We start from the raw sequence: 26,776 nt of genomic DNA, 5'->3' as shown, positions 1-26,776 counted from the left end.
AAACATTTTATGAATCTTTTCATTTTCCTATTCTTCAAGTTCCATTAAAGAGAGATTATTAAACAAAGACATTTGTATAAGATTCATCAGTACTGTCTCTACCTGAATGTTATCATATTCTGTTCTGTGGACTCTGCTGCTGTCTCTTGCTTGAATGAGGATGAGGTTAACTTGGGCAGCAAAAATGCAGGTCCTGCATCTCTGATGCTGGGATTCCACTGATCCCCTCACTTTTGCTCTAATGCTGTTGAAGTGGACAATACAAGCATTGATTGTCAATTTAGGAAGACCTATTCAAAATTATAATATGCAGTAGCTTTAAAAATCTATTGATTATTTAACTTTGATTATAAAAATTTAATTTCTATTTAAGATATGTATTAAAAGTATGTAACAAACAGAAAAAATAAATTACAGTGAAAAAAAATAAAGTTTCATGTTGTTAGTTTTCCAGACCACTAATATAGTTGTCAAAGAACCTGAAGCCAATACACTGCTGATAGATCTGCCAGTTATTCGAAATGCTGGAACACTTGGCAATGTGACTGTTGAATGGATTGCTACTATTGATGGGCAATTTGCTGCCAGTGATTTGAAAGTCTTCTTAGGCAACATTCAATTTTCCCCTGGGGAAACCATGAAGAATTTGATATTAGAGATTCTGAATGATGATGTTCCAGAAATTGAAGAGGTAAGCTGAGAAATAAGACAAAACGTGAAAAGAAGAACTATGTCTCTGTGTGTGTTTTCTTTTTAAAGTCTTGTTTATAAAAACCATAAGTACAAATTTTGGACTTGTGAAAATGCAATACTATGGAATAATGGTGATGATAGTTATAATAATGATAATAATGCTATTGAAAAAGGAAATTTCCATTGATTTGTGCGGAGAGCAGGAATCAGAAAACGTTTTGCTAGGGTAAAATAATTGCTGAATTCCCAGTTCTTGAATGCTGATCTCTAGGTCTCTTACCATCTAGAACAATTTTTCAAAAACTACACTGAGCTGCTGCAGGGGTGAAAATTGTTTCCTTCTGTATCACTAGAACTTTCTTGAGCAAAGGCTTGAGAGAAATTTATATTTTAAATTGCTAATACCTTGAAATCTCAATAAGAACTTACATATTTGTTTAGGAATTTTGGGGCCATGTTTAATTTTGGAATCAAACCATAGAGCTAATGATATTTTTCTGCACCAAACTAAGTGTTTGTCTGAAATACATCACAGATTATCAGAGTGGAATTAACCCAGGCTTCCAATGGAGGTACTATTGGACTAGATAGAGTGGCAAATGTTGTAATTCCTGCCAATGATAAGCCATATGGAACAGTATGCTTTCAACAAAACTTGTATCGTATTCAAGAGCCATTGGAGAGAAGTTCAACTGCAAACATAACAGTAAAGAGGAGGTCTGTTTAATATCCTAATACCTACTAGGTTATGGCTAATAACTATTTTGTTTCTTTGTAACACATTATTTATGGCAATATGTTACAATTTATAGTTTAATGGAGAAAACTCTGTTTGTACATAAGAATGAGGCAATCTTTTTGAGTAAAACAACACAAACTCAAAAACCTGAACTGTAGGAAGAGATTCTAAAGTATTTTTCCGTAATCGCTTCTGAAACTGCTTGAGGCATGTAAAAAGCTTGCTGCAAGGAAGAGGATTCTGCAGCTTATCTCATGAATGTTTCCTTGAAAGCATTAATTCCTACTGATTGTAATATTATTTTTCAAATAGTGTGCATCATATATTAATTTTAATTAAATGTATCTATGTGTTTGTGTATATTCCTGATTTGTAAGCATTAGTAGATACATATAGAATAAAATATATTAGATATATTTTAGATATAAAATGTATGTAATATTTATTTATATACCTCCCATAGATATAAAACACCGCTAGCGAAAACAGGCTCCCGAGCTCCATTTTTGGTTGTGACAGCCTCCTGCAACTTTCTGCCAGCGAAAACAGAGCTTAGGAGGGGCACATATGCCCCCCCCCAGCTCCATTTTCACTGGCAGAGGTACCTCAGGCCAGTCTGTTGCTATTTCTAGAGTGGCCCCATGGACCAGGTCTAAGCACCCCGTGGGCCAAATCTAGCCCATGGACAGGATACTTTATAGCAAGACACCCTTTCTATAAAGTATCCTGTTTAAAACGTAAGAGTTCAAAACTTTGCTTTGTTTTTATTTTTTCATTTTTTTGCATTTCCCACCTCCTCAAATTTAACTATAACAATATAACTATATCAAGAAAACTGTTTAATCATTATTTAATTTGTCATTTATTTAATTTGTAGTGGTGGAAGATTTGGTCAGCTGAAGATATTTTACAGCACTTCAGACATTGATTTCACAACTCTTGTACAAGAGCAAGGACGGGATGTATTATGCTATTATGAAGCACCTATACAAGGAATTCCAGATGAGAGTCATGTGACCAGAGTGAATCTTTCACTAGCCAATAATTCTCTCTACGCTTGTGCTATTCTTTGTTTGAAAGAGCAGGCCTGCTCAGCTTTTTATTTCTCTGGTACTTCAGAAATTCCATCATGTTTTTGGGTGGTATCTTGGAGTAGCTCAATAACCAACAACTCAGGATTCTGGATATACAAGAAAAATCTTACTACTTTAACTGCTATTTTCAGTACGCAAGCAATTGCTAATAATGACTATGAGTCTGTTACCAGCCAGTGGGTGATTATGGAAGAAGGAGAAGAATTTGCAAACCTCACAGTCTCCATATTACCTGATGATTTTCCGGAACTGGATGAGAAGTTTGCCATTTCTTTGTTACAAATTGTGCTGATGAATGTCACTGCCAGCACTGAAAATCAACCAGTCGTAGGGCAACCAAACACTGCTACAGTTGCCATACTAATGAATGGGGATGCTTTTGGTGTGTTTGTAATTTATAGCATCAGTTCCTATACATCTGAGAATGGTCTTTATGTGGAAGTACAAGAACGGCCTCAGAATACAGTGCAGTTGATGATACATAGAACAGAAGGTAGTCTGGGACAGGTGATGGTTGAATGGAGTATTAGTGGTGGCATGGCTACCCCAAATCTGGATTTTATAGGTGATGGAGAAGTCCTGATTTTTGCAGAAGGTAAGGAATTTGAGAGACTCCTCTAATGAAAACTTAATATGCTACTATGCGGTACAATCATTGCCATATATCAAGCTTTATAATGACTTACAGGAAGTTTGTAAGGAAAATACACATGACATCTGTCTGAAGGTTATCATCCATACATTATAGTTTGAATTCCAGCATTTTAAACTCATTAAATATAAAAATTTTATGCCACTTAAATGCAAAGTGTAAAAAGGATTTCACACTACTTTTTCCAAAATTCATAGGAGAATTTTAAGACACATCATTGATAAAAGGAATATAAAGGAACAGCTTTAAATAGTACTGTATGCTAGAGCTGCTTTGTTTATATGCTTGTATTTAGAAAGCTTCTTTGTTTATCTAAATGAAATACGTGTTCTTATTAGAAAAGTTGCTACATAATCATAAAGTGCTCTAATTTTTCTTATCAGGTGAGACAAAAAAGCCTGTCACTTTGACTATTCTAGACGACACAGAGCCCGAAGATGATGAAAGCATTCAGATCACTTTGACCCACACTGAAGGTGGTAGCCGTATTTTACCCAGTTCAGATACTGTCACAGTGGTGATTTTGGCCAATGACAACGTAGCAGGAATTCTTAGTTTTCAAACATCCTCAAGATCTGTAATTGCTCATGAAGGTGGGTTCATCTCCATTTTCACTTCCCTTTCTTTGTGAGCTATTAATATTAATCTAAGTTTAGGCTTTCTCTCAATTTCACCAATTTATTGTTTGGAAAAACAGAAAGAAGAATTTGACCAATTTATTTGCCTTCGTTTGATCAATTTATCCCTTAGAAATTTTTTCTGTCCCTAGAAATTAATATTGTATATGAATAATATACAAATGTACAGTATGTGAGTAATTGCACAGTTTTATACTTCTGCTTATCACCAATTCTCCATATTCTGACAGACCTCAAAATACATGAATGAGAAAAAGGCTGGAGTTTTTTATCCTTGATGAAATATACTGCAATTGTATAGTAAATACAACAAACATTTACCGTATATACTCGAATATAAGCCGATCCGAGTATAAGCCGAGGTCCCCAATTTTACCCCAAAAACTGGGGTAAACTGGGGACTCGAGTATAAGCCGAGGGTGGGAAATGAGGCACCTACCGGTTGGGGAAACCCTCCCTCCCTCAGCTGAGAAGGCTGGCGGCTCCCCCGCCCCGCCCTCTCACTGCACCGGCAGGGCTTCCGTCCGGTAAAATGTGAAAAAGAAAAAACTCGAGTATAAGCCGTATACTCGAGTATAAGCCGAGGGCTTTAAAAAAAAAACTCGAGTATAAGCCGTATAGACCCGAGTATAAGCCGAGGGGAAGTTTTTCAGCACAAAAAACGTGCTGAAAAACTCGGCTTATACTCGAGTATATACGGTACCTTAATACTTGAGCAATATATGATGATGAACATTCTTTGCGTTTGCTGATAATATTTTTTCTTTTATTTAAGTCAGCTATTCTACAGTAGCTATTACAGTTAAATAAAAGGTAAGTAGGTAGGTAAGGAGTTAAACAGATAAGATGTTGCAGTTTTTTTCTGATTTACATATATTACAGTCATTTAACAGCAAATCAAGATAATGGAAATGATTAATCAGATAGGCATATATTTTATCTTTGAAACAAACTAATGGAAATTCTAATTGTTTAGAACTTTCTATTGTCTTAGGTGCAAATAAGATATTGGCTTTCCTTTATTTCTTATGATACTATGTATTCTTTCATTTCTAGGAGAGCTGTTACAATTTCATGTGCTAAGGACTGCACCAGGAGCTGGCAATGTAACTGTTGACTGGGAAATTGTTGGACATAATCTGGAACAAAATTTTGAAAATATTTCTGGCACACTCTATTTTTTAGAGGTAGTTATCATTTGTTTGCTTCAGATGCCATAATAAAAAGAAAGTGTGAATAGTTGCACTTGATTTGAGAACAGATGGACAGACAACTTTATTGCCTTATTTGCAATGTAAAATTATACATACGCTCAGATGTAAGCCATATTTAGACTAATGCAGTGGGACTTATTTCTAAGTGTGTAGCACTGTACCTTTACAAGCTCACTAAGCTTTTGCTAGAATAAAATATACGGTAATATTTGGATATTAATCTAAATATATATAAAAGTGAAATATCTCTCACGTATCATCACAAAATCTCCAGAAGTGCAAAACCTACAAACTTGAAATTTGCCACTTATGTTTCTCTTGGCTTCTAGGTGCTCACTAAGAAAGGATTTTTCAAAATGGCCATCAGAGCATTAGTATTTCCTATATTATGATTAAAATGCTCTGATGCTAAGGAGTTCTACTCCCCCTCCCCACCTGAAAAGAAATTTGTTCCAAATGCAAAACAAAAGCAGAGGAGAGGAGTTTCAGTTTCAGTTTTACTTTCACAGCAGCAAGCAGCTTTACTACAGAACAATTGAGCTAAGCCACCGCCAGGCTCCTTCCTGTCTCCTTCTTGCTCACACAGCAAATACAGTTTCACTTTCCAAAGAGCCCTCTGATGCTAAGGAGTTCTACTCCCCCTCCACACCTGAAAAGAAATCTGCTCCAAATGCAAACTCTTTAGCAGAGGAGAGGAGTTTCAGTTTCACTTTCACTTTCACAGCAGCAAGCAGGGGCTAGGATAGGGGAGGCTTCTGTGGGGCAAGCCTGAGGGAGAGAAGGGGATAGGATAGGAGAGATTTCCATGGGGCAAGGCTGAGGGAGAGAAGGGGATAGGATAGGAGAGATTTCTGTGGGGCAAGGCTGCAGGACAGAAGGGGAGAGGAGAGGCCAATCATAACTACTCATTAATTTTCAAGCTGTAAGTGTCGATTTATTAAGCCTGATCACATAGTTTTGTAGCAGAGCATGGGTATTCAGCTAGTCTGTTATATCCTAAAACCTGCAGGCTCTGCTAAGTTGTGAATGTCACAGTAACTTTGTGCCCATGAGGAGCCTTTTAATAATGGAATGTTCTTAATAAGGAAGACCTTTCAATGTACCTCTCAGAAAATGGTCCAGCCTAGTATTATTTGTAATAAAACAACTTAGTAAATGAAAATGTGATTTGTAGAAATGAGTTTCAATGTTTTACAGGTAGTCCTCAATTTACAACCACAATTGAGCCCAAAATTTATGTTGCTAAGTGAGACATTTATAAAATAAGTTTTGCCTCATTTTATGACCTTTCTGGCCACAATTGTTAAGCCACTCATTGCGGTTGTTAAGTTAGTAATATGGTTTTTAAATGAATCTGGCTTCCCCAATGACTTTGCTTGTCACCTGACCCCACATCACATGACCCCAGGACACTGCAACCATCATAAATATGAACCAGCTACTAAGCATATGAATTTTGATCATGTGACTATAGGGATGCTGCAATGGTTGTAAGTGTGAAAAATGGCCATAAGTCACTTTCTTCACTGCCGTTGTAACTCTTGAACAATCACTGGACAAACGTAAGTCAGGGACTACCTGTACTATTATAGTTGTTAAATAATTGTCCTTTTTTTGCTTTAACAAATAGGAGTCATTAAATGCAACAATTTATTTATACCTGCTGGATGATCAGATCCCTGAAGAAAAGAAAGAATATCACATAATTCTGCATAATATTAAAACTCAAGGTATCTGTCTTGTAGATGTATAGCAAATCATACTACCATATATTGGAGTCTTCTTTTGTGCCATCTTGTATCTTGGATATCTTCCACTTCAAATTGTGGTCCTGTCCCCCCATAACAGGCCATGCCGGTGGTATATCAGGTCCCCTCAATGCTGAGATGCGGACTGGCTTGAGTAGGCTGCTGTGAAACACTGGAGGGGTCTTCCCCAGCAGCCTGGGCAGGCGAGGCTGTACTGTCACTGGATTTATCACCTGGACAACAGGAAAGGGCCCTATGTATTTAGGTCCACGTTTTTTACCAGGGAGGTTTAGTCTCAGGTACTTGGTGGACAGGTACACCATTTGACCCACTTTGAACATAGGCTGTGGCCTTCATTTTTTTTTTGCCTGCTGTTTGTAACTTGCCACCACATGATTCAATGCCTCTTTAACTACTTGCCACATGCCCTTTGTTTGGTCTGTCCATTCCTTCACTCCTTCACAACCACTGGGGCGGTTTTAGGGCATTCTGGTATTGGGACAAATTCTCGTCCCATTGCACCCTGGAACGGGGTATATCTCATACTGCTATGGATAGTGATATTTTATCATAATATGATATAACCAACTAGTCATTTTCTCTAGCCCAATAAGTGATTATTTCATGTGGGGGGAAAAGAGGAAAGTTGCTATGTATGCTGTCATGATCATTGTGCACAGAGAGCAGAACAGTGGAATGGTAAAAGTTAATAGATCATGGTTTTATGAAAAACATATTGGAATATCTTGCCACATACCACCAAACATTTTTTTCTATTAAATTAAAGAGCACTTTCCTGTGGAGAACCATGCTTTTTAACATCATTTTTAAATTTATTTTTAGGCGTCACTTCTACTGGCAGTGCTATTTTGGACCATCAAGGATATGAAGCAGTTTTGACAGTAGAGGCTAGTGATGAACCATATGGCATTCTGAATTTTGCATCTTCGTCTAGAACTGTATTAATCCAAGAGGAAAATAAGACGATTCAACTTTACATTAACAGAGAATTTGGATCTTTAGGTTTGTGTATTGAAGTGTGTAGGCTCTAAAACATATTTTTCTATATGCAGTTTCTTTATTATTACTTTCTTACCCGTGATATTTCACAGTATTATGTCATAAAAGCAGAAGAAAATGCATTACATCCAAATAAATAAATCTGAAACTCTGAAAAAGGGATATATTTTCAATCTAAGAGCTAAATTGGTTCTGAGCAGGTACATTAGGTACCATGTGTCAATAGTGGCTAGAGTGTAGATATTAGCACCCAACAAGATTTCTTTTATTCATATACATAAATATACTGAAGTACACTATTCTCTAAGTAGTTAATTGCAATGTTGTAAATGGCTTTTCCTTTCACGTGGAAAAGAAATGATGGAAAAAGCTGGGAGAGCCTTGTTTGACAATTGGTGAAATTTTAATTTAAATATTGGGTTTTCTAAACTTTTACTAAAATGATAAAAAATAGGAGGAATTTTTATGGAAGAAATATCATAATGACATAACATAACAAAAAGACAGTGCTTTCTTTTTTTTTGCAGTTCTAACCGGCAGAATTCTGACCATTCAGTGGCCTGCCTAACATATAAGGAAGAAAGTAGACAATCCTAGATATCAAATACCTAAATATTTGCACATGTCCAAAAACTAGTATATAATAATAATAATAACAACAGAGTTGGAAGGGACCTTGGAGGCCTTCTAGTCCAACCCCCTGCCCAGGCAGGAAACCCTACACCATCTCAGACAGATGGTTATCCAACATTTTCTTAAAAATTTTATTACTGTAATTATTAAATTAATTAATGTAATTAAATGCAATTAAAATTATTATACTGTAATATTTATATATTTATGTGATCATTATGTCATAATCTCTACATTTCACTTTGCTATTAAAAGAAAGCAGATACAAAATATAGTAGTCATTTTTTAAATGCTACACTTTAGCTTAGCTGTAATTTTCTAAGAGCATTCTGATATTATAAATAATAACTCTGCAAACGAGAAACAGCAAGCTTAGAAAAATGCAAATATTTGAAAAAAATACACAAAGTTATTACAGAAAAATTTAATTAAAAAGCCTCCCAGTAGGCATGAAATACCATACTCCATGGGCATGGGTACTGAGCAAGTATAATGGACAAATGAAGCATCTTGATATAGGTCAAAGATGTAGCTATAATGCTGGACAGAAGCTCATTACACTGCCCTTTTAGTTACATGTCTCACATCTCTGATATTCATAGATATGTGATATTATACAAATCATTATTTGATGTTTTTGTTCGTTATAAAATATAGGTGTATTTATTTATAATAATATCTGAAATCTGTATGTTTACCAGGTGTTGTCAATGTCACCTACACAACAATTTCAGAATTTCTTGGTTTAAAAAATCGGACAGAAGGGGCATATGCTGAACCAGGAGTTGATTATATACCTATATCAGGATCAGTTCTTTTGAAAGAAGGTGTAACAACAGCCACCATAAATATTACTATTCTAGAGGTAAATTGTAATTCTGCTCAGTAAAGGGAAAAAAGAGAGAGAGTTTGATTTTGATGAATGCAGGATTTAGGCCATAATTTCTAATGTTCATGGGAAAATTCTTTGCTCTATTGGTTGATGGAAAAATCCAAGAGGAACAGTTAATCACAAAAAGAGAACTTAGATTTATACAAGTGGAATAAATCTGTTTCATTACACTGGTTTCACTACCATGTGCCACATTTTATAATCTTTAAAATGAATAATGCATTGTTCCATATATTTTCTGTTTCATTTCCTGATTACAGTACTTGTAGTAAATCGTGCGATTGGAAACAAGCCTGGCTAGTATTATATTATTTTAAAATTTGTAATATTTCATTTGATATGCATAACATGAAAATTCTTCAGGTCTAGTAATTCCATTAGGAATGAGGATAGTAGTTAGACATAGTGCATAATAGATACTTTAAGTGCAAAGTAAACTACTTCTACTAATTTAGAAGTAATTTTCAAGTGGACAATAACATGAGCCTGTGTTGTCTTTTTGTTTTACAGGATGATATTCCAGAAATGCAAGAATATTTTTTTATTAATCTAACATCTGTGAAACTAGTTACACATCCTTTGACGTCTTTTCCTCCCAGACTTGGTAGAAATCTCACAACTTACTTTCATGATTTCTTTATATCTCTCTGTCAAAATTGTACATTTAAAAAATATTTTGCACCAATGTTAATACATATAAAATATTTGTTACTCTCTTTATGCAAGCTTCCAAAATATACTTTTCTAAAAAAAACAAAGCTAACAGTAGACTTGTCGATGGCATTTCAGAAGTAAATTTGATTAGTCACGTACGTTTTTATTAGTTACCAATAGTAAATCTTGCTTATTGTAGAGGAAGAGTGTGCTGATGCATGCTTCCACATTGCTGTTCTACAATAGGACATCTATTAAATCAACCAGTCATTACTTTATTAAAAAAATGGCATGTACATCACGTACAGCGTTAGTACATATCTCATTCATGTTCTCTGCAAACAGCAGTGTGATGTTAGAACCTTGGAAATATAAGGGAAGAAAACCCCAACATTTGCTTTAGATCCCAAAACTTCAACTTATAATTCCTCATCAACTTTAGGCTGGTATATTAGATTTGGTTTTGTTCAGTATTTCCAAGTTACATCATGTTTCCTATTACTGGTGCTACAAAAATGTATATTCTAATATTTTCAATTTGAATTTCATTTTGCATTTCTATAGAACTGATTGGGTTAATTCACTGCAAGATAAATAGAAAAAATGTGCCAATAGGTTTAAGTTGTGCTTATTATTGATAGCACAGAGAATATTTAGGAATAGTTAGATTTCTATCTTCTGAGTAATTTTAATTACTTAAAATTAATTAAGTAATTAATTTTATTCATTAATATTTTACTTTTTTCCAGGAGCATTTGGGAAGAAGTATACTTAGTTAATATTATGTATAAATTGATATTACAAATAATAATTTACCTTGTATATTTACTTATTGATCCACATTACTGTGCAAAATAATTTTCTTGCTATTTTTAGACATGGATGGTTTAACAGCACAGATAATTATTGATGTTAATGATGGAGCAAGAGGAGTAATAAGTTGGCAAAATACAAAGTAAGTTTAATTTTCAGCTCATGTTTCATTTTTTTCAATTGTTAATTTGCTCAGCTGAAACCTTTTGTGACGTGAATCATGATGGCACCAAAGGCAGTAGGAAATGTAGTCAGCCAGTCATAAAAGCCAAATATGGTCCAAAAGCTTTAACCAAAAACTTTCTAATATTGACCTCACCCCATTCCTAAGAGGACTATAATGGGCGTGCATAAGAGCACAAAAGTGCCTACCGTTCCTGTCCTATTGTTTCCTTTCATTATATCAAATTAATATAGTTATTGCATACTTTTGCTCATATATATGCTTATATGATATGTAGTTATTTTATGTTGATGCTTGTGTATATTGTTGTGACAAAATTAAAAAAAAAGTAGTACAGGATAGCCAAGGTATCATTTATTAGGAATGTACCTAATTTACATTTAAATGCTATAGGCAGTTTCAAGGATCTCAAATTGTAGATAAGATGGTGGCATGAATTGGAGTGTTTTACATATATTAAATATTGAGAACACATCTGTACAAGAGAGAGAAATGCTACTTGAACCAAAATGGAACCAGGATGCTGGTCCATTCCAGTAAAAAAATGACAGAGTAGCTTTAAACAGATATGTGGGAGATCACCACCAAATACTGGGCAGCATCCAGCTGAGAAAAGTGTAGAAAATACTATAGTATCCATCAAGACACATTAGGTAAAGGGTGATAATAACTTTCAGGAGATAAGTAAGAAAAAAAAGCTTATGAAAATGCTAACATAAATGGTAACATTTGAAAAAGGATGTATGTTATCAGCATTTCTGATGAATCAGATTATAAATTAGAGTAGCAGGACTTAACAAATTCTGACTTTACAACTCAAGAAACAGGCTATCAGAAACTGCATTTCAAAATGAAGGTCACAAAGGGCAGAACCTGCTGGACAATAGGCATGCAATTTGGAGAACCAAGTAATCACCCACTTCTAGCAGAAGAATAATAGCAGATTGAGTCAGGTATCTTAGAGCCTGAGTAGGAAAAGAAAAATCCTCACACATGCAAAATGATAAACAAATACCCATAGGTGTAATATACCAAGCCTCTGGCATAATCAAGCTCCAAGTCTCCAAGCACTATGGGAATATCCTTTGAAAAATATGATTTTATTCAGCTGGATCCATCCACCAATCCTGGTGTTTGAACTTTTCTGTCTTGCATCATTTTCCAGGCCCCTTAAATGTGCTGTAAAAGTCTGGACTTTTTCAGTCAAATTTATGCCAGTGGGGTGGGAATGTAAGGAGAGAAAGAAAAACTTTTTTTTCCATTAAAGAATTTCCCAAATTCTTCAGTCCATTCATGGGATAGTGGCTGTACTATCTTTCTTGGAGGCTTTAGCAGCAATACAGTAATTCATTCTTTTATCACTCACATTTGGAGGACTACAATTCATTCTATATAGAGCTTCCCTTAAAGATACAATTTGTGCATAATTCAGCCTCCCCTCATTCCTCCCCCTCTCGCTGAATGATAGAAGATGCTACAGCAGGATAATGCCAATCTTGTGTGCACTTCATTAAGTAGCTGTAGGCTTTGGGTCCAATTCAAAGTTCCTTATCACTTCTGAAGCCCTTTGTAATTTGGATATTTCTTATTTCCAGGGTAATATGGCCCAAGTAGAATCCATCTGATTGACAAATGTAGACTGGGAAGGGATGCTATAGATGACTGTACCAGAGATGTTAAAAGGGTGTGCGTCTAGATGCAAGCTTTCTTGGTCATTACCCCTCAACAGCTGTTCCTCTGAGTTAAAATTACACCTTCCATACTATAATTTACTATCATTTTGAAAAGCAATAAAATACATTTTTCCATATTGCCTTTGCACATAGTGGATGATATGACTGTGATAATTAATGAATCAGGGTTGCTATCTTGCTTTTGATAAATTAATGTTTTGCTTTTATTTTGGATGTCCATTTGTTTTAAGCCACCTAGAACTATATGATTAGCCGGCCAATAAGTATTTAAATAATTTAAATGATTTATTTAAATAAATAGGTAACTTTTCTTTTTTCCTTCAGGTTTGAAATAAGTGAACTGAATGTAAACTTAACATTAGTGATATTCCGGGACCGAGGATTATATGGTAATGTGTCCTTATTCTTGTATGCTCAGAATCTGGAAGCATACCAGGGACTGGACTTTAATCTTTCTTCAAGGGTAAGAACAAACCATCACAGAAAATCATTTTTCCATGACATCAAATGTTTTGTTTCAGTGAAATGAGTAAGCAATTGTACCCTGAATATTAGGGCTGAGGAAGGCTTCAAAGTTTATTCCATTTCTTCATTAATATACTTTTCAGTTTAAAAAAAATCAGTATAACACTTTGTTGATAAATGCATTTACATAGGTCTTTAAACTTCCAAAGAACAGTTAGATGTTAGGATGTGTAACTGAGTTACGTTTATTGTACGTATTTTATCATTATGAGGACCCAGATTGTTGGGGAAAATATGATGACTCTCTAAACTGCTTAGAGGGGGCTATAAAACACTGTGAAGCGGTATATGTGTCTAAGTGCTATTGCTATTATAAGATGACTTGTACATTTTTGAATATTTCTATAGATGCTATGTAAAAGTCACAAAGAATTTACATTTTTCTGTATGTTTTTATGCATTGTTTTTCAACATACAGTATTTAAACATATCTATACTATGTTTCATTAATAGACTCTTTATTTTGCTGATGGAGAAAGATATAAATATATTAATGTTCAGATTTTTGATGATGAGATTCCTGAAAGAGATGAGAGATTCCAACTAATTTTAACAAATCCATCCCTTGGATTAGAATTGGGAGAAAATACAACAGGTAGTATTAATTAATTTGAAATTAGTATTTTGTTTTGTGTTTGCCATGGATCAGGAGGCTCTATTCTCAGTTACTCATGCCCTGATCACCTCCAGAATAGATTACTATACAATAGCATGTTCTACATGGGGCTGTCTGTGAAGAGCATCTGGCAGCTACAAGCGATGCAAAATGTGCTCCTCAATCAGAACAGGTAATACCTCTGTTCTGTGAGCTGCACTATCCAGGTTCTATTCCAGATACTGGTGATGACCTAAAAAGCCTCTAGCAAAGTCCCATTAAGGCTGACATGTTATGGGTCCTGTCCACAAAAACACATCATTTGACAGACCCAAGAAGAGAGCCTTTTCTGCCACAGTAGCTACCCTAGAGAACATTATTCCCCCCTCCCCCAAGGTTAGGCAGGTCCTGATCTTGCTGACCTTTTGGGAGGCTCTCAAGACATAGTTCTGTCATTATGTTTAAAGACCAGCAGTGGTATGGAACATATTAGCCAGCTGTATTGTTAGTGACTGTATTGGCTGCCCTCTCCTGTTAAAATTTTTAATTGTTTTATTTGGTTTTTAATGGTTTTATTTTGGTTGTTTATTTCTATTTATTGTTTTCTGTTTTTAATCCTGAAAACCATCTCACATAGCTACATAAATTGAATGAATGAGAGAGTGAATGAATAAAGCTAACATTATTAATAACAGTGGATACTTGTGCATTATTCTTCATAGTCATAAGCAATTTACATAATTACCTACATTACTGATAGCTAGCAATGATTGGCTGGCAGTCTGCCATGTTGTTTTGTAATTGCCTATATTGTGCAACTTTTTTTAAAAAAATTATAATTTAACATGTAGGATCCACCCTAGCTAGGTGCTGAAAGAAAAGAAAAAACAACAATTTATCCACCTCTTTTACACATGTGTATTTAGCACATAAAAAATCCATAAACGGTTGTACAATTTCTGTTTTGAAACTGTATGTATTGTCTGTCTGTATTGTTAAAAGGTTTCAGTTCTTTTTAGAATTGATAGGACAATATAACAAGACAATATGAAACATTTTGACACTTAAAACATTGTTTTCACTTTGTAGTTCATAATGCAGCAAATTAGGTAGATTTCAAATTATTTAAGCAAAACCAATGGGATCAGTAGAGTAAAATCAGTAGAGAAAATTTTATTTATTTATTTAATAAACATATTTATTATGAAAGTTTTTTCTTGTTTGATGTAACTTTAACGACCCGGATACAGCAACATGTAACTTTGATGTTACATGTTTGATGTAACTTTAACGACCCGGATACAGCACGGAGACAGCTTTGGTCGCATTGGTGGATGATCTCTGGAGGGCCAGGGACAGGGGATATTCCTCTGCCCTGGTCCTATTAGACCTCTCAGCGGCGTTCGATACCATCGATCATGGTATCCTGCTGCGCCGGTTGGGGGGATTGGGAGTGGGAGGCACCGTATATCGGTGGTCCCCCCCCTATCTCTCCGACCGGCCGCAGACGGTGTTGACAGGGGGGCAGAGGTCGACCGCGAGGGGCCTCACTTGTGGGGTCCCACAGGGGTCGATTCTCTCGCCCCTGCTGTTCAACATCTACATGAAGCCGTTGGGTGAGATCATCAGTGGTTTCGGGGTGAGATACCAGCAGTACGCTGACGACACCCAGCTGTACTTTTCCACCCCGGACCACCCCAATGAAGCTGTTGAAGTGCTGTCCCGGTGCTTGGAGGCTGTACGGGTCTGGATGGGGAGAAACAGGCTCAAGCTTAATCCCTCCAAGACGGAGTGGCTGTGGATGCCGGCACCCCGATTCAGTCAGCTGCAGCCGCGGCTGGCTGTTGGAGGCGAGTTACTGGCCCCAAAGGATAGGGTGCGCAACTTGGGTGTCCTTCTGGATGATCGGCTGTCGTTTGAAGATCATTTGACGGCCGTCTCCAGGAGGGCCTTCCACCAGGTTCGCCTGGTCCGGCAGTTGCGCCCCTTCCTTGATCGGGATGCCTTATGCACAGTCACTCATGCGCTCGTTACCTCTCGCTTGGATTACTGTAATGCTCTCTACATGGGGCTCCCCCTGAAGTGCGCTCGGAGGCTTCAGCTAGTCCAGAATGCAGCTGCGCGGGTGATAGAGGGAGCTACGTAGCTCCCATGTAACACCGCTCCTCGCAGACTGCACTGGCTGCCTGTGGCCTTCGGGTGCACTTTAAGGTGTTGGTTACGACCTTTAAAGCGCTCCATGGCTTAGGACCTGGGTACTTACGGGACCGCCTGCTGTTACCATCGCCTCCCACCGACCCGTCGCTCCCACAGAGAGGGACTTCTCAGGGTGCCGTCCGCCAAACAATGTCGGCTGGCGGCCCCCAGGGAAAGGGCCTTCTCTGTGGGGGCTCCCACACTCTGGAACGAGCTTCCCCCGGGTTTACGCCAAATACCTGACCTTCGGACATTTCGTCGCGAACTCAAGACTCACCTTTTTATCCGCGCGGGGCTGGCTTAAATTGGGATTTTAATCTTAAATTTAGTAATTTTAAACGGGGTTTTTAGTATGGTAAATTTTAATCATTGGGCTAATTTAAATAAGTTTTTTAAATTGTATTTTAAATTTGTATATTGTATTGCTGGTTTTTTATTATGCCTGTACACCGCCCTGAGTCCTTCGGGAGAAGGGCGGTATAAAAATCAAATAAAATAAATAATAAATAAATAAAATAAATAAAATACTGAATTTTAGTTAAGTTCTTAAGACTATGTTTTTCAAACTTGCAAAATAAAATTGGAACACAAATTTTCCGGTAGGTATTAGAGACAGAAGTCTTAATTTATTGTTATTATGATTAACTATTTATAATCTACATAAACTTCGTTATCTTCCACAAATTTATACTCATAAAAATCTCAAATATATACTGTACCTGAATTTAGATACCAATATTGATAATAGTGTCATTTATTAAATTATATAGAAGCATTTCCCAATGAATGTATGTTGTATATTGTAATCATTTCATTTATTGTCTGTTCAAAGCAACAATTACTATTCTGGCCAGTGATGACGGTCATGGAGTATTGTCCTTCAACAATAGTGAACATTTTTTCCTAAGGGAACAGACAGCACTCCATTTAATGGAAAGTGTTGCAATACTGAATATTATCAGAGAACCGCCTCAAGGAATATTTGGAACAGTGACTGTCCAATACATAGTGCGAGAGATAAATTCTTCTGAAGCATCAGTTGATTTGACTCCATCACAGGGCTATATTGTTCTAGAAGAAGGAATAAGAGTCAAGGTAATATGCAACAAGTAATTTCTATAAAATGTAAAAAAAATATTATGATATTGTTTATTTAAGAAATAAAATACATAAATTGGTTTATATCAGTAAACGTATATTACATGTATATTTTACTACTTGCCTTAAGAACTAATTTACAAATTGCAGAGGATGATTGTATTGATTTAGATTGTAGAAGAGATTTAGATATTCAAAATTCAAAAAACCTTTCAAAAACAAAGGTTCTTTAGCTGACATCATGGTACATGTTTATTTGGAAATATTTATAAAAATAGCAATTATTTTTGAAAATACATAATTTTATTTGGCAAGTTGACTTTGTAAAAATATACAAATAGAATGAGACTATTGCCTTATACATTGTAAGCCGCCCTGAGTCTTCGGAGAAGGGCGGGGTATAAATGTAAACAAAAAAAAAAAAAAGTTCTGATGAGTTATTACAAATAGATGGAAAATATGATATTTATATGCTTCTGTTTCAAAATAATAGTGCTTTTTAAGATTATCTGTAATTGCTTTTGAGACGTGAAATTATTGTAGTTTCATTGTGGATTAAAGTTGATCCAAGATTTTAATACTTGATTTTAAATATAATATTTTGAAGAATACAATTTTTCTTTTAGGTTATAACAGTGACAGTTTCTTCGATCCTAACATGTCCTTCTTGATTTCATTTCCTGTCTTAATGTAATTATACTGGTATCCAAAATTTTTATACCAATATGTTGCCTTTTATTCAGAATCTGCATATTAGTGCCATCCTGGATGCTGAACCAGAAATAGATGAACATTTCATTGTTACACTGTTCAGTCCAACTGGTGGAGCCAGACTGGGTGGAAGAACAGAAACATTGATCACAGTGTTGCAAAATCAAGCCCCCTTGGGACTTTTCAGTATCTTTCCAGTTACAGAGAGGTAAATATTGTTAGGTCAGACATTAACTAGATATATATAAAAGTTTATGTTCTTTAGACTTTACTCTCTTTAAATTTCTTGATATTTATAATATAACATAGAAAACGGCAAATGTCAGAGTTACAGATATCAGAAGAATGTTAAGATAATTAGGATAAATAGCAACTATAAATGTTGATGGTAATTTTTTTCATTGCTTATGATCCATTTTCAATGGGAGGCAATATACAAATATTTTAAATACATACATTAAATAATAGTTATACATTTAGATGTTTCTAAATTTTGACCATCTTTTGTTTAGCAGTAGGCATTTGGAGGTTTCATTAATATTTCCCAGCTTCAGTTTTTATTCCTGGCATCTAATCTGTTTTTATTATTGATGGAATATGATTCCATGCCAGCTGTATTAAAATAAATCTGTGTAATTCTCTGTTTTGCTTTCCCTGGATGCCATGGCAAACAATGTGCAACCGAAACTAGGAATGTGAAAAACCATTCTGGAGATTGCCTTGTGCTTCAAACAAAGCAAATGTCCTGCTCAAGAGTGTTGAAATGCCATCTCTTCTAAATGGCTTAACTGGTTTTGAGGCTCCCACTTGGACTGACTATGTGTGAATGCCCAGAGTAACACAGCTTTTAGGACGACTAGTGACCAACACAGGGTCAGTCCTGGAAGAACTATCTATTCACATGCATGGCCAGAGACGAAGTTATGAGACCCTTGAACTGGCCTGATTCCATTAGTCTTCCACTCAGTTGACAAAGCACTCTCCAGATATTTTTGCACAATCAATTCTATATTCACCCAAGCCAGTGAAATTTATTTTCTAGGAAATATGTACAGTGGTATCTTTTGAGAACATGTGAAAATTCTAAAGAACTGCAAGTTACATTTCTAAATAACTTGCTATAATTTATAGAATATTATTGAATATTTACATTATAATTAGCATCTATTCTCAGAACTACTATGAAAAAGTCTGCTATTTTAACATCAGAATATGTCAGATTATACATGTGGTGAAAAGCAGTACAAACAGTACTGCCAATAGAATACCTTCCTTGTATTTTTATTTTATCATTTATTTAGTTGTATAGCACTTAGAGAAATGAATCGGAAGAATATATTTATATATTTTGTTAAATCTTCCATAATTCTTAGGACAAATTCTATTATAGTTGAGGAAGCAAACACTACAGTCTACTTGAAAATATCTCGGAGCAATGGACTCAATACATCAGTGAGTGTGGAATGGGAAACACAACCTGATTCTGCATTCGGGATAAGTAAGTCAATTCATGGGTTTTGATAGATTATACAGGATAGATTTTTATAACTCATGTATTGTAATTTGGTCGATTCAATCACAGAGAAATAAAGCACTTCCCATAGACAATGACTATCCATCCAAAATTGGCTTTGTGCCTTTTTGTGCCTTACATATGTCTTGGGATTCTATGTTGTCCTCATAGCATCCCAAGACATATATAAGTCTTGGAAGCTGAATCAATTGGGTTAGCTTTCCCTGTAGAAAAAAAATCCAAGAAGTCTGCTGTTTTTCTTCTTCTTGGGCTGTAGATCAAGCAGTTTCCCATTGGAGGTATCCATCTGGTTCCCTTAATTTCCTTTTACCTTTTATTTATTTATTTATTTATTATTCGTATTTGTATACCGCCCTATCTCCCGAAGGACTCAGGGCGATCCCTTTCCCTTTCTTTACATATTACGGCTTTTTAAGATTTTTTTCCCCTTAGCTTTCTTTTTTTCTTAGTAAAACGATAGGTGCCAGTTGTTTGCTGTTTTGATATTCTCCCTGTAGGCAACTGGAATAAATTTTTTTGGTGGGAAGGTACAGCAGTGAGAGGCTAGTGGTTTTGTAGGATTGTCCTGAATTGTTTCCAAGATTCTGGAATGGTTTGATAAGCAGCTGCTTCTAGACTTGATCCTATTCGCCTCTTTTCTTCTAGGTAATGCAATTTTAGCAGCTCATGTCATTTGGGATAAACCCATTGGTCAGCTATCAATATGGACTTTCTTTGTTTTATGCCAGTATGTGTTAATAGCGTTAATTTTCTTTTAATTGCAGAGGGTGGGTTAAGTGTACTGGCCATTTTACAAAGTTTTGAGGAAGAATCAATATCTAGCTGGTGTTTCTTTATGGAAGGAGACTTTTTATATGGTTTATTGTTGAGAACAAGCCCAGCTGTAAAATCTTCAATATATCAATGGCGGGGAGTTTTTGTTCCTGTTGAGGTAAATACTGTAAAAAATTAAACTGATATCTAAGAATATTGGATCATAGCAGTGTTTCAAGCTATGTGATACACAGATAGACCTTGTTTAAAAACCACAATTAGAACCAGCAATTCAGTTGTTAAGTGAAATGGTTGCTAATTGAAACCATGGCCGTGATTATATTCTTCAGCTTTCCTTTGCTTTACAGTCATAAATGTGAGAATTGATTGTAAAATTAATTTTTTCATCACCATCATAACTTTGAACAATTGCTAACTGAGGCAATCATTAAAGGGGGGCTATCTATAAATCTTATTTCAATAGAGAGGAATGTTAAATATTTTGTCTTAAAATAATTCATGGATTTTATTAATTGGATAATAAAAAAAGAAGCTATTGCTTTACTTTTTGCTTAGGAATTCAGTATTGAGAACGCTCATCATTGTACTGCATTTCAAATCAATGGCTCCTCCTACTTAGTAATTACTCATGGTGAAATAAAAGAAGATAAACCTTCTAACAACACAGTGTTCTTGTTTACCGCTGGATTTCAGCTGCTAGAGGTATCGTTTCATTATCCAAACTTCCTTTCAACTTTTTTATGACTCACATACTTGAATTGAAAAATCTTCTTCCTGATAATATCAAAGATAGCAATATCAGAAAAATTATAAATACTTGTTTGTAAAACATATTTAAGTATGCATGAGCATCTCTTTGAGACAAAGCTAAATACCATTTACGCACAATTAATTGAATGCTAGCATTTCTTTAAAAAGTATAAGATGAATTTACTCATACAGGAAAAATAACCTGGTTCTGCAAAAACTTCCAAAAAGTGCAAATACTTTTTCAGTCTGGAGTGGCAATAGTGTTAAAAAGTTATTTCAATCTTAGAACCAATGAGTAGGTTTAATGAAAAACCACAAGGCAGCAGACCTAAAGTGTTCTCACTAATTTTTATAGAAAAACTATAGGAATAGGCCTGAGCGTTACCTGCAAAACCCAACCTTAGGTTTTGGTTTTGTAAACATACTCGAGAATGCTATTTAAAAAAATAATAAATAAAGTTTTAAGTATGCTTGTGAATTTGACAGCAAGATAAGGAATTAATGTGACAGTGGAAATAACAGGAGGAGGATTAGATATTTGAATGATTGGGAATTTATTTATTTATAGTTCTTAACCACCCATCTCCCTCTGTGATCTAATTCATTTTCAGACAAGCCAGTTCTATATAAAAATATGGAGTGCATTTTAATCATGATGGTATCAGTTTACTAGGGTGTAATATCAAAAGTGTGACAGAACAGCTTTTAAAGTAATTCCAAGGGAAAAGTCAAGGGATGCAAGGAATCTAATTTTTTGAAGAATCAGGTGACAAGAATGAATATTTTTATAACTGTTCAGAGAGAGGATATATATTTGTGGGAAATGAATATAGTCAGTCAAGAAAGATAGAAGTTCGCAAAAATAAAGCACCAAGTCATAGAAAACCTAAGAACAAGAGAGATTATGTATTGCTCAGTGTGAGGCATAGAGTTAGCAAGGCAGGAAATAAGGAGCCAGGCCAGCACGGGAAGCTGGAAGGGCAGGAAAACAAAAGGGCAGGAAAAATTAATTTAGAACTTAAATCTTCAGACATAAGATTTTTAAACATAAATTTTAAACCGTGTCCTTGTAAGCACATAACTGAGATACTTTCATCATCATTGAGTCAGCTTGATAGCCACCATAAATCACTTAACTATCCAAGATTCATTCTTAAATGTTGTGTAAATGTATGGATTATGTCACTTATCTCCGGGATTAATTGTCATGCCTATAATGCAGCTGCTGACACTTATAAGAAAATACTAGAAACCTCAGAGATGAATTTGGATGTTACAGGCCTCGATGTTAAGATGTTCATTTTATTTACATCTTTTTGCCTTAAGTCACATTACTATATTAAAACAAGTGAGATACATTTTGAAGGTTGTATTAGATACATGTGACTGTATTTCCTTTTCTTTCTTTCAGGTACAGTCTATATTGGTGCCAGCCACCAGTGATATAAAATATTTCAGTTTGAATCAAAACCATTATTTGATTATTGCAAGTTGTAGACCAGAATCTAAATCTACTCAGGTTAGGAGAATCTTCGTTTTATTTCCTGTATTTGCCTTGTTTGTATATTTACCTAATAACATATTATCTAGTAATATATTCAGAACTTACACAACCTTGTGAATTCTTTAAGGGGATACATACAAATCAGGCAGCAAATTCAAATGTATATATTTGAATCATATGATCACTGGAAATATTTGAAATTTAGACTTTTTTCTACTTTTATGTTGCTATTGCACATTAATAGATGCAACTTGAGTACCACTTACATAAATATGGCTGTTTTTGCATCCTTCTTCAGGACATGTTTTTGTATTCATATCTGCAAATTACTGTTCTTTGTTTAAAATGGTGATTACAGATTAATCAGATGAAGTGATAAGCAATTAATGGTTAGAAACTTTTCTCAGTTGGAGCTTTGCTTTAAATATGCTCCTAACCAGTGGTGGGTTGCTACCGGTTCTCCCCGGTTCTTGCGAACTAGTAGTAAACATTTTGAGTAGTTCGGAGAACCGGTAAATGCCCTCTCTGCCTGGCCCTGCCCCCAATCTATTGCTGCCTCCCGACTCTCAGCTGATCAGCTAGAAGGGAAAAATCAGGACTCACTTGACAAAGAAGAGAGAGAAAAAAAAACAAGACACCGTCGCTTTAAATTGAGAAGCCAAGAAGTCTCCCAACTGATCGGCTAGAATGAAAAAATCAGGACTCGCTTCTCCGCCAGGAGATCATTTGGCAAAGAAGAAGGGGGAAAAAAGACGCTGTCGCTTTAAATTGTTGCAGCAGCTGGAAGGAAATTTTTACTTGCAGAAGCAGTTCATTTCTGGGTCAGTTGAACAACAAACTGGATAAGAGGAGGAATTCTTAGATGGTTCTATGTTTTTGAAGTTTTGGGGTTTTGCATTTTACAGATTTTCCAGTGGAATAATGGCATCTTTATATTCCGTAATCAACTCTCTGTGAATGGAGTTTTGAGTCTGGATCTTTTCCCCAGGGGAAGTACAACATACCTTATCATTGTCCCTTGTGAATCCATGCATACACCTCTTTTATTCAAGTGGTCAGAAAATGATTTTATAAGGTTTCAAGAAATGCCAATGAATGGAATAACACAAGTCAAAGCTGTCATTTCTGGATCTGACGTCTACCTAATTTTTGCAAAAGGTACTCATATTTGATAGAATTACATTAAATGTGGAAACTGAACAAGAAAAAACTTTCAATGATTCTTATAATTAATAAGTTACTTTGTTTAATGATGATCTTTTGATATATACTTACTATATCACATTTTAAAAAGGCCAACTATATAAAGTTGATGATATATATTGGGGGGGATTGTGCTAATTTTTTTTCCTTCTGTTTCAAAATTTGTCAGTGGTTTCTTCTGCTATTAGGGACAAAAGAGAAAATTATTTGTAATGAATAAATGAAGGAAACACGGTTCTAGTTCTATAATCCACAGTGTTTCCTAAAATGAACTAGTTTATTAGATGTTACTATTTATTGATTATGAGTACATTAGTTATAAATACCCATATTCATAGAAAGCTGTCTGATTTTACTCTCCATAGAGCTCAACAGTACATGTGAAATGTTTATTTGGGAGGCAGGGCAATTTTCCTTCAGATATTTTCAGTCCATTTCCATCAAAGCAGTAAATGCAATCCATACTTCTTTTCCACCTTCAGGTTTAGGTAAGTATGACAATTATCTCAAATACTGCATTAATTCACACATGATCCCTCCCCCCCAGATATAATTTTCCTGAAGGGGAAATCACCATGTATACACAATCATCATAAATAATAACTGTTGGCTTTTTGGATGCTGTGAGATATACAGTTGGCCATGATTTTTCAAAATAAGCACTTGGAGCAAATTGGATATAGATATTACATGCATCATAATGTCATTGTCAGATATGAAATAGCCTTTAAAAAGTCATTATATTTGTTTATATATGTTTCTCAGCTTAATATGATTTGTAATAGCAGAGTCATTCTCACAACCCAAGCTTCCTGAGAGAAAACAAATTTACAGAACAGTTTTTAACATGTATCTTAATCATGTGTTCAGAACTGCAGATTTATAGTAGACAAAATTACTTATTTTTGCCACAGCAAAATTATGAACCTTTGCAGTCTCAGGAATGTCTTCGGCTTGCTAGGGGAATAAAGATTTTTGTTGCTGATTGGCAGAAAAATGAAAGCATTCTGCATTTGCTCCGAAGTGCAAACATTTCTTCCCTCCTTCAGGAATGCTTTGCACAGCTGCTTGCACAAAACTTTTCCTGATTGTCTAAATGTGGCTTTGCATGCACAATCACTTTGCTATATTTGTGATACCAGCAAAAGTGTTGTCTACGTATATACATTCAGATGAATGATGTGGTAAGCCTTAGAAGCAGCTTCCAGAGGACATGGTTGCTTCAAGGACTGATGTTTATTCATTTCAGTGCCCTTTTGGAGCATCCTTTTAAGTGCTTTGTACATCTTTAAAACAAAGTGCTAAATAAATGCAAAATATACCTTGAACAAAACCAATTAAATATTTTTAAAAATTATTTAGCATAAAATGTTAACATTTTTCACTAACATTCTTATCTTCTTTGATTCTTGATGCAGTGCATATACTGTTTGCTAGCAAAGAGAAATCAGCCCTATATTCCTGGAACTCAGAAATGAATCAGTTTTCTCCATTGCTAGAAGCTCCTTCTGCCAATCATATTTCCAGTGTCAATGTAAAATCTCTTAATTCTAACAAAAGTCTCATTGTTGTGACTGGAGATTCCTATTCCTATGTTTACGAGCTAGCTGCAATTTCAAATCAGTCAGATTTTATACCTAGGTATGATTTTATTTTTTTATATTGATTATGAACATATTGTTACTTTTGTTACTTACAGTTTGTAAAACATTACAGTCATCATATTGTTATTTCTTTTGCTGTAAAGATTTGAGTTCCTAAAATAATTCCTTCCATGTTCTGAATCTTTCACTTTCTAGTGAAAATTCTACAGTGAGAAAATGATAGTCAAATCAACAACTGAAAACACTATCTTGGAATTATTCAGAAATACAGGAAAGAATACTGTCAAAGATTATAAACAAAAAATGACCAAATTAAAGATGATAATGGAATATAATAACCTAGAAAGCTGATAGAAGTCTTCTGATTAGTTTTTGATTGACTGATTGATTGATTGATTGCTGAGAGATATTTTTCTTTTGAGATAAAACTGGATAAAATCTAAAAACAATGAGATTGGTCTAATCTAAATAGAATGCAGTATATATTATTTGATTAAAATATGTATGAGGTACTCTACCTGGCAAATGAAATGGCCTCCTAGAGTAATATGGATACAGAGAACTTTCACTCTGTACTGCTACATGCATAGTACATTTAAAATCTGTTTCAGTGTGTGGAATGATATACTAAAACTGACTATAAAAACTTCAGGATTTTACAGATAGGAGGAAAAGGATAAATTATTCTATATAAACATAAGTCTACTTGCTTATTGTTGAATTGACCTCATATGTTTTCTGTAACACTTGAATAAATAGCAACAACAAATTAGTAACTGATAGAAACTGTTTCTTTAAAGTACCTAAAATTACATTTTTTCTGTATCAAAACTGATTTTACTTTGCCTCAAAAGAACAATTGTTTAATTATAAATATGCTGTACATCTGTGTTTTTATGCTAGTTCAGGTGAACTGATATTTGAACCAGGAGATAAAGAAATTGTGATAGCAATCAATATTTTTGATGACACAGTCCCAGAGGAAGAAGAATCTTTTAGAGTATGGTTGAAAAATCCAAAGGGTGGTGCAGAAATAGGTCCTAATGGTTATGTGACCATAGTGGTGCCCTCTAATGATGATGCTCATGGAATTGTTGCATTTGCCCAGGTAAAATTAAAATATTAAATTAAGTATTTTTAATAATAATCACCTGTTAACACATATCAAATTTGTGTATAAATTCATATTTATAATGTAAAACACTACACCAGTATCATAAATAGCTGTCTTAATAACATATCTCACCATATTATTCATTTGTCTTTGGATAACAAGATAGATGATATATAAAAATAACAATAAATAAAAATAAAATAAATAAAAATGCATTGGAACCTGCAATTTTCCTCATGTAATACTGTTTTAATTGTGAATTCTGTTGTGATGGCTTATAAAACTAAGAAAAAGGGTGTTGGTCTTACCGTGAATGCCTCTTCTCCAATGCTGCAGAATGGTTCAGAAGTGGATTGATACAGTGCAATCTGCCCAAAGACTGAGTCATAAATTTGCTGGTCACGCCCCCACTTGTGTACGTTGGGCCCAGTTTTTGGCAAAGACAAGCCTGAAAGAAAAGCTCAGCCAGAAGTTAATAAGGACTGGCTCCAGGCCCACGA

General features: G+C 35.0%; 1 protein-coding gene across 1 annotated transcript in view; it reads left to right on the top strand.

Moving 5' to 3' along the window:
* The window catches only part of ADGRV1 (adhesion G protein-coupled receptor V1), a 307,496-nt gene that overhangs the window by 73,267 nt on the left and 207,453 nt on the right, over positions 1–26,776 (top strand). Inside the window, exons 31-52 of the mRNA XM_058172618.1 lie at positions 447–691; positions 1,229–1,410; positions 2,310–3,121; positions 3,562–3,771; positions 4,873–5,003; positions 6,661–6,760; positions 7,622–7,801; positions 9,133–9,296; positions 9,834–9,927; positions 10,854–10,932; positions 12,993–13,131; positions 13,647–13,788; positions 16,817–17,079; positions 17,826–18,001; positions 19,167–19,291; positions 20,092–20,258; positions 20,657–20,803; positions 22,263–22,370; positions 23,261–23,513; positions 23,924–24,046; positions 24,977–25,199; positions 26,066–26,270. Of these exons, the coding sequence (XP_058028601.1) occupies positions 447–691; positions 1,229–1,410; positions 2,310–3,121; positions 3,562–3,771; positions 4,873–5,003; positions 6,661–6,760; positions 7,622–7,801; positions 9,133–9,296; positions 9,834–9,927; positions 10,854–10,932; positions 12,993–13,131; positions 13,647–13,788; positions 16,817–17,079; positions 17,826–18,001; positions 19,167–19,291; positions 20,092–20,258; positions 20,657–20,803; positions 22,263–22,370; positions 23,261–23,513; positions 23,924–24,046; positions 24,977–25,199; positions 26,066–26,270 (4,268 nt within the window). The remainder of the gene's footprint in view (positions 1–446; positions 692–1,228; positions 1,411–2,309; positions 3,122–3,561; positions 3,772–4,872; positions 5,004–6,660; positions 6,761–7,621; positions 7,802–9,132; positions 9,297–9,833; positions 9,928–10,853; positions 10,933–12,992; positions 13,132–13,646; positions 13,789–16,816; positions 17,080–17,825; positions 18,002–19,166; positions 19,292–20,091; positions 20,259–20,656; positions 20,804–22,262; positions 22,371–23,260; positions 23,514–23,923; positions 24,047–24,976; positions 25,200–26,065; positions 26,271–26,776) is intronic.

The sequence above is a fragment of the Ahaetulla prasina genome, chromosome 2 (assembly GCF_028640845.1).
Source record: "Ahaetulla prasina isolate Xishuangbanna chromosome 2, ASM2864084v1, whole genome shotgun sequence".
Lineage (NCBI taxonomy): Eukaryota > Metazoa > Chordata > Lepidosauria > Squamata > Colubridae > Ahaetulla > Ahaetulla prasina.
Note: the sequence above shows the minus strand (reverse complement) of the source record. Positions and strands in the feature narration are given on the sequence as shown.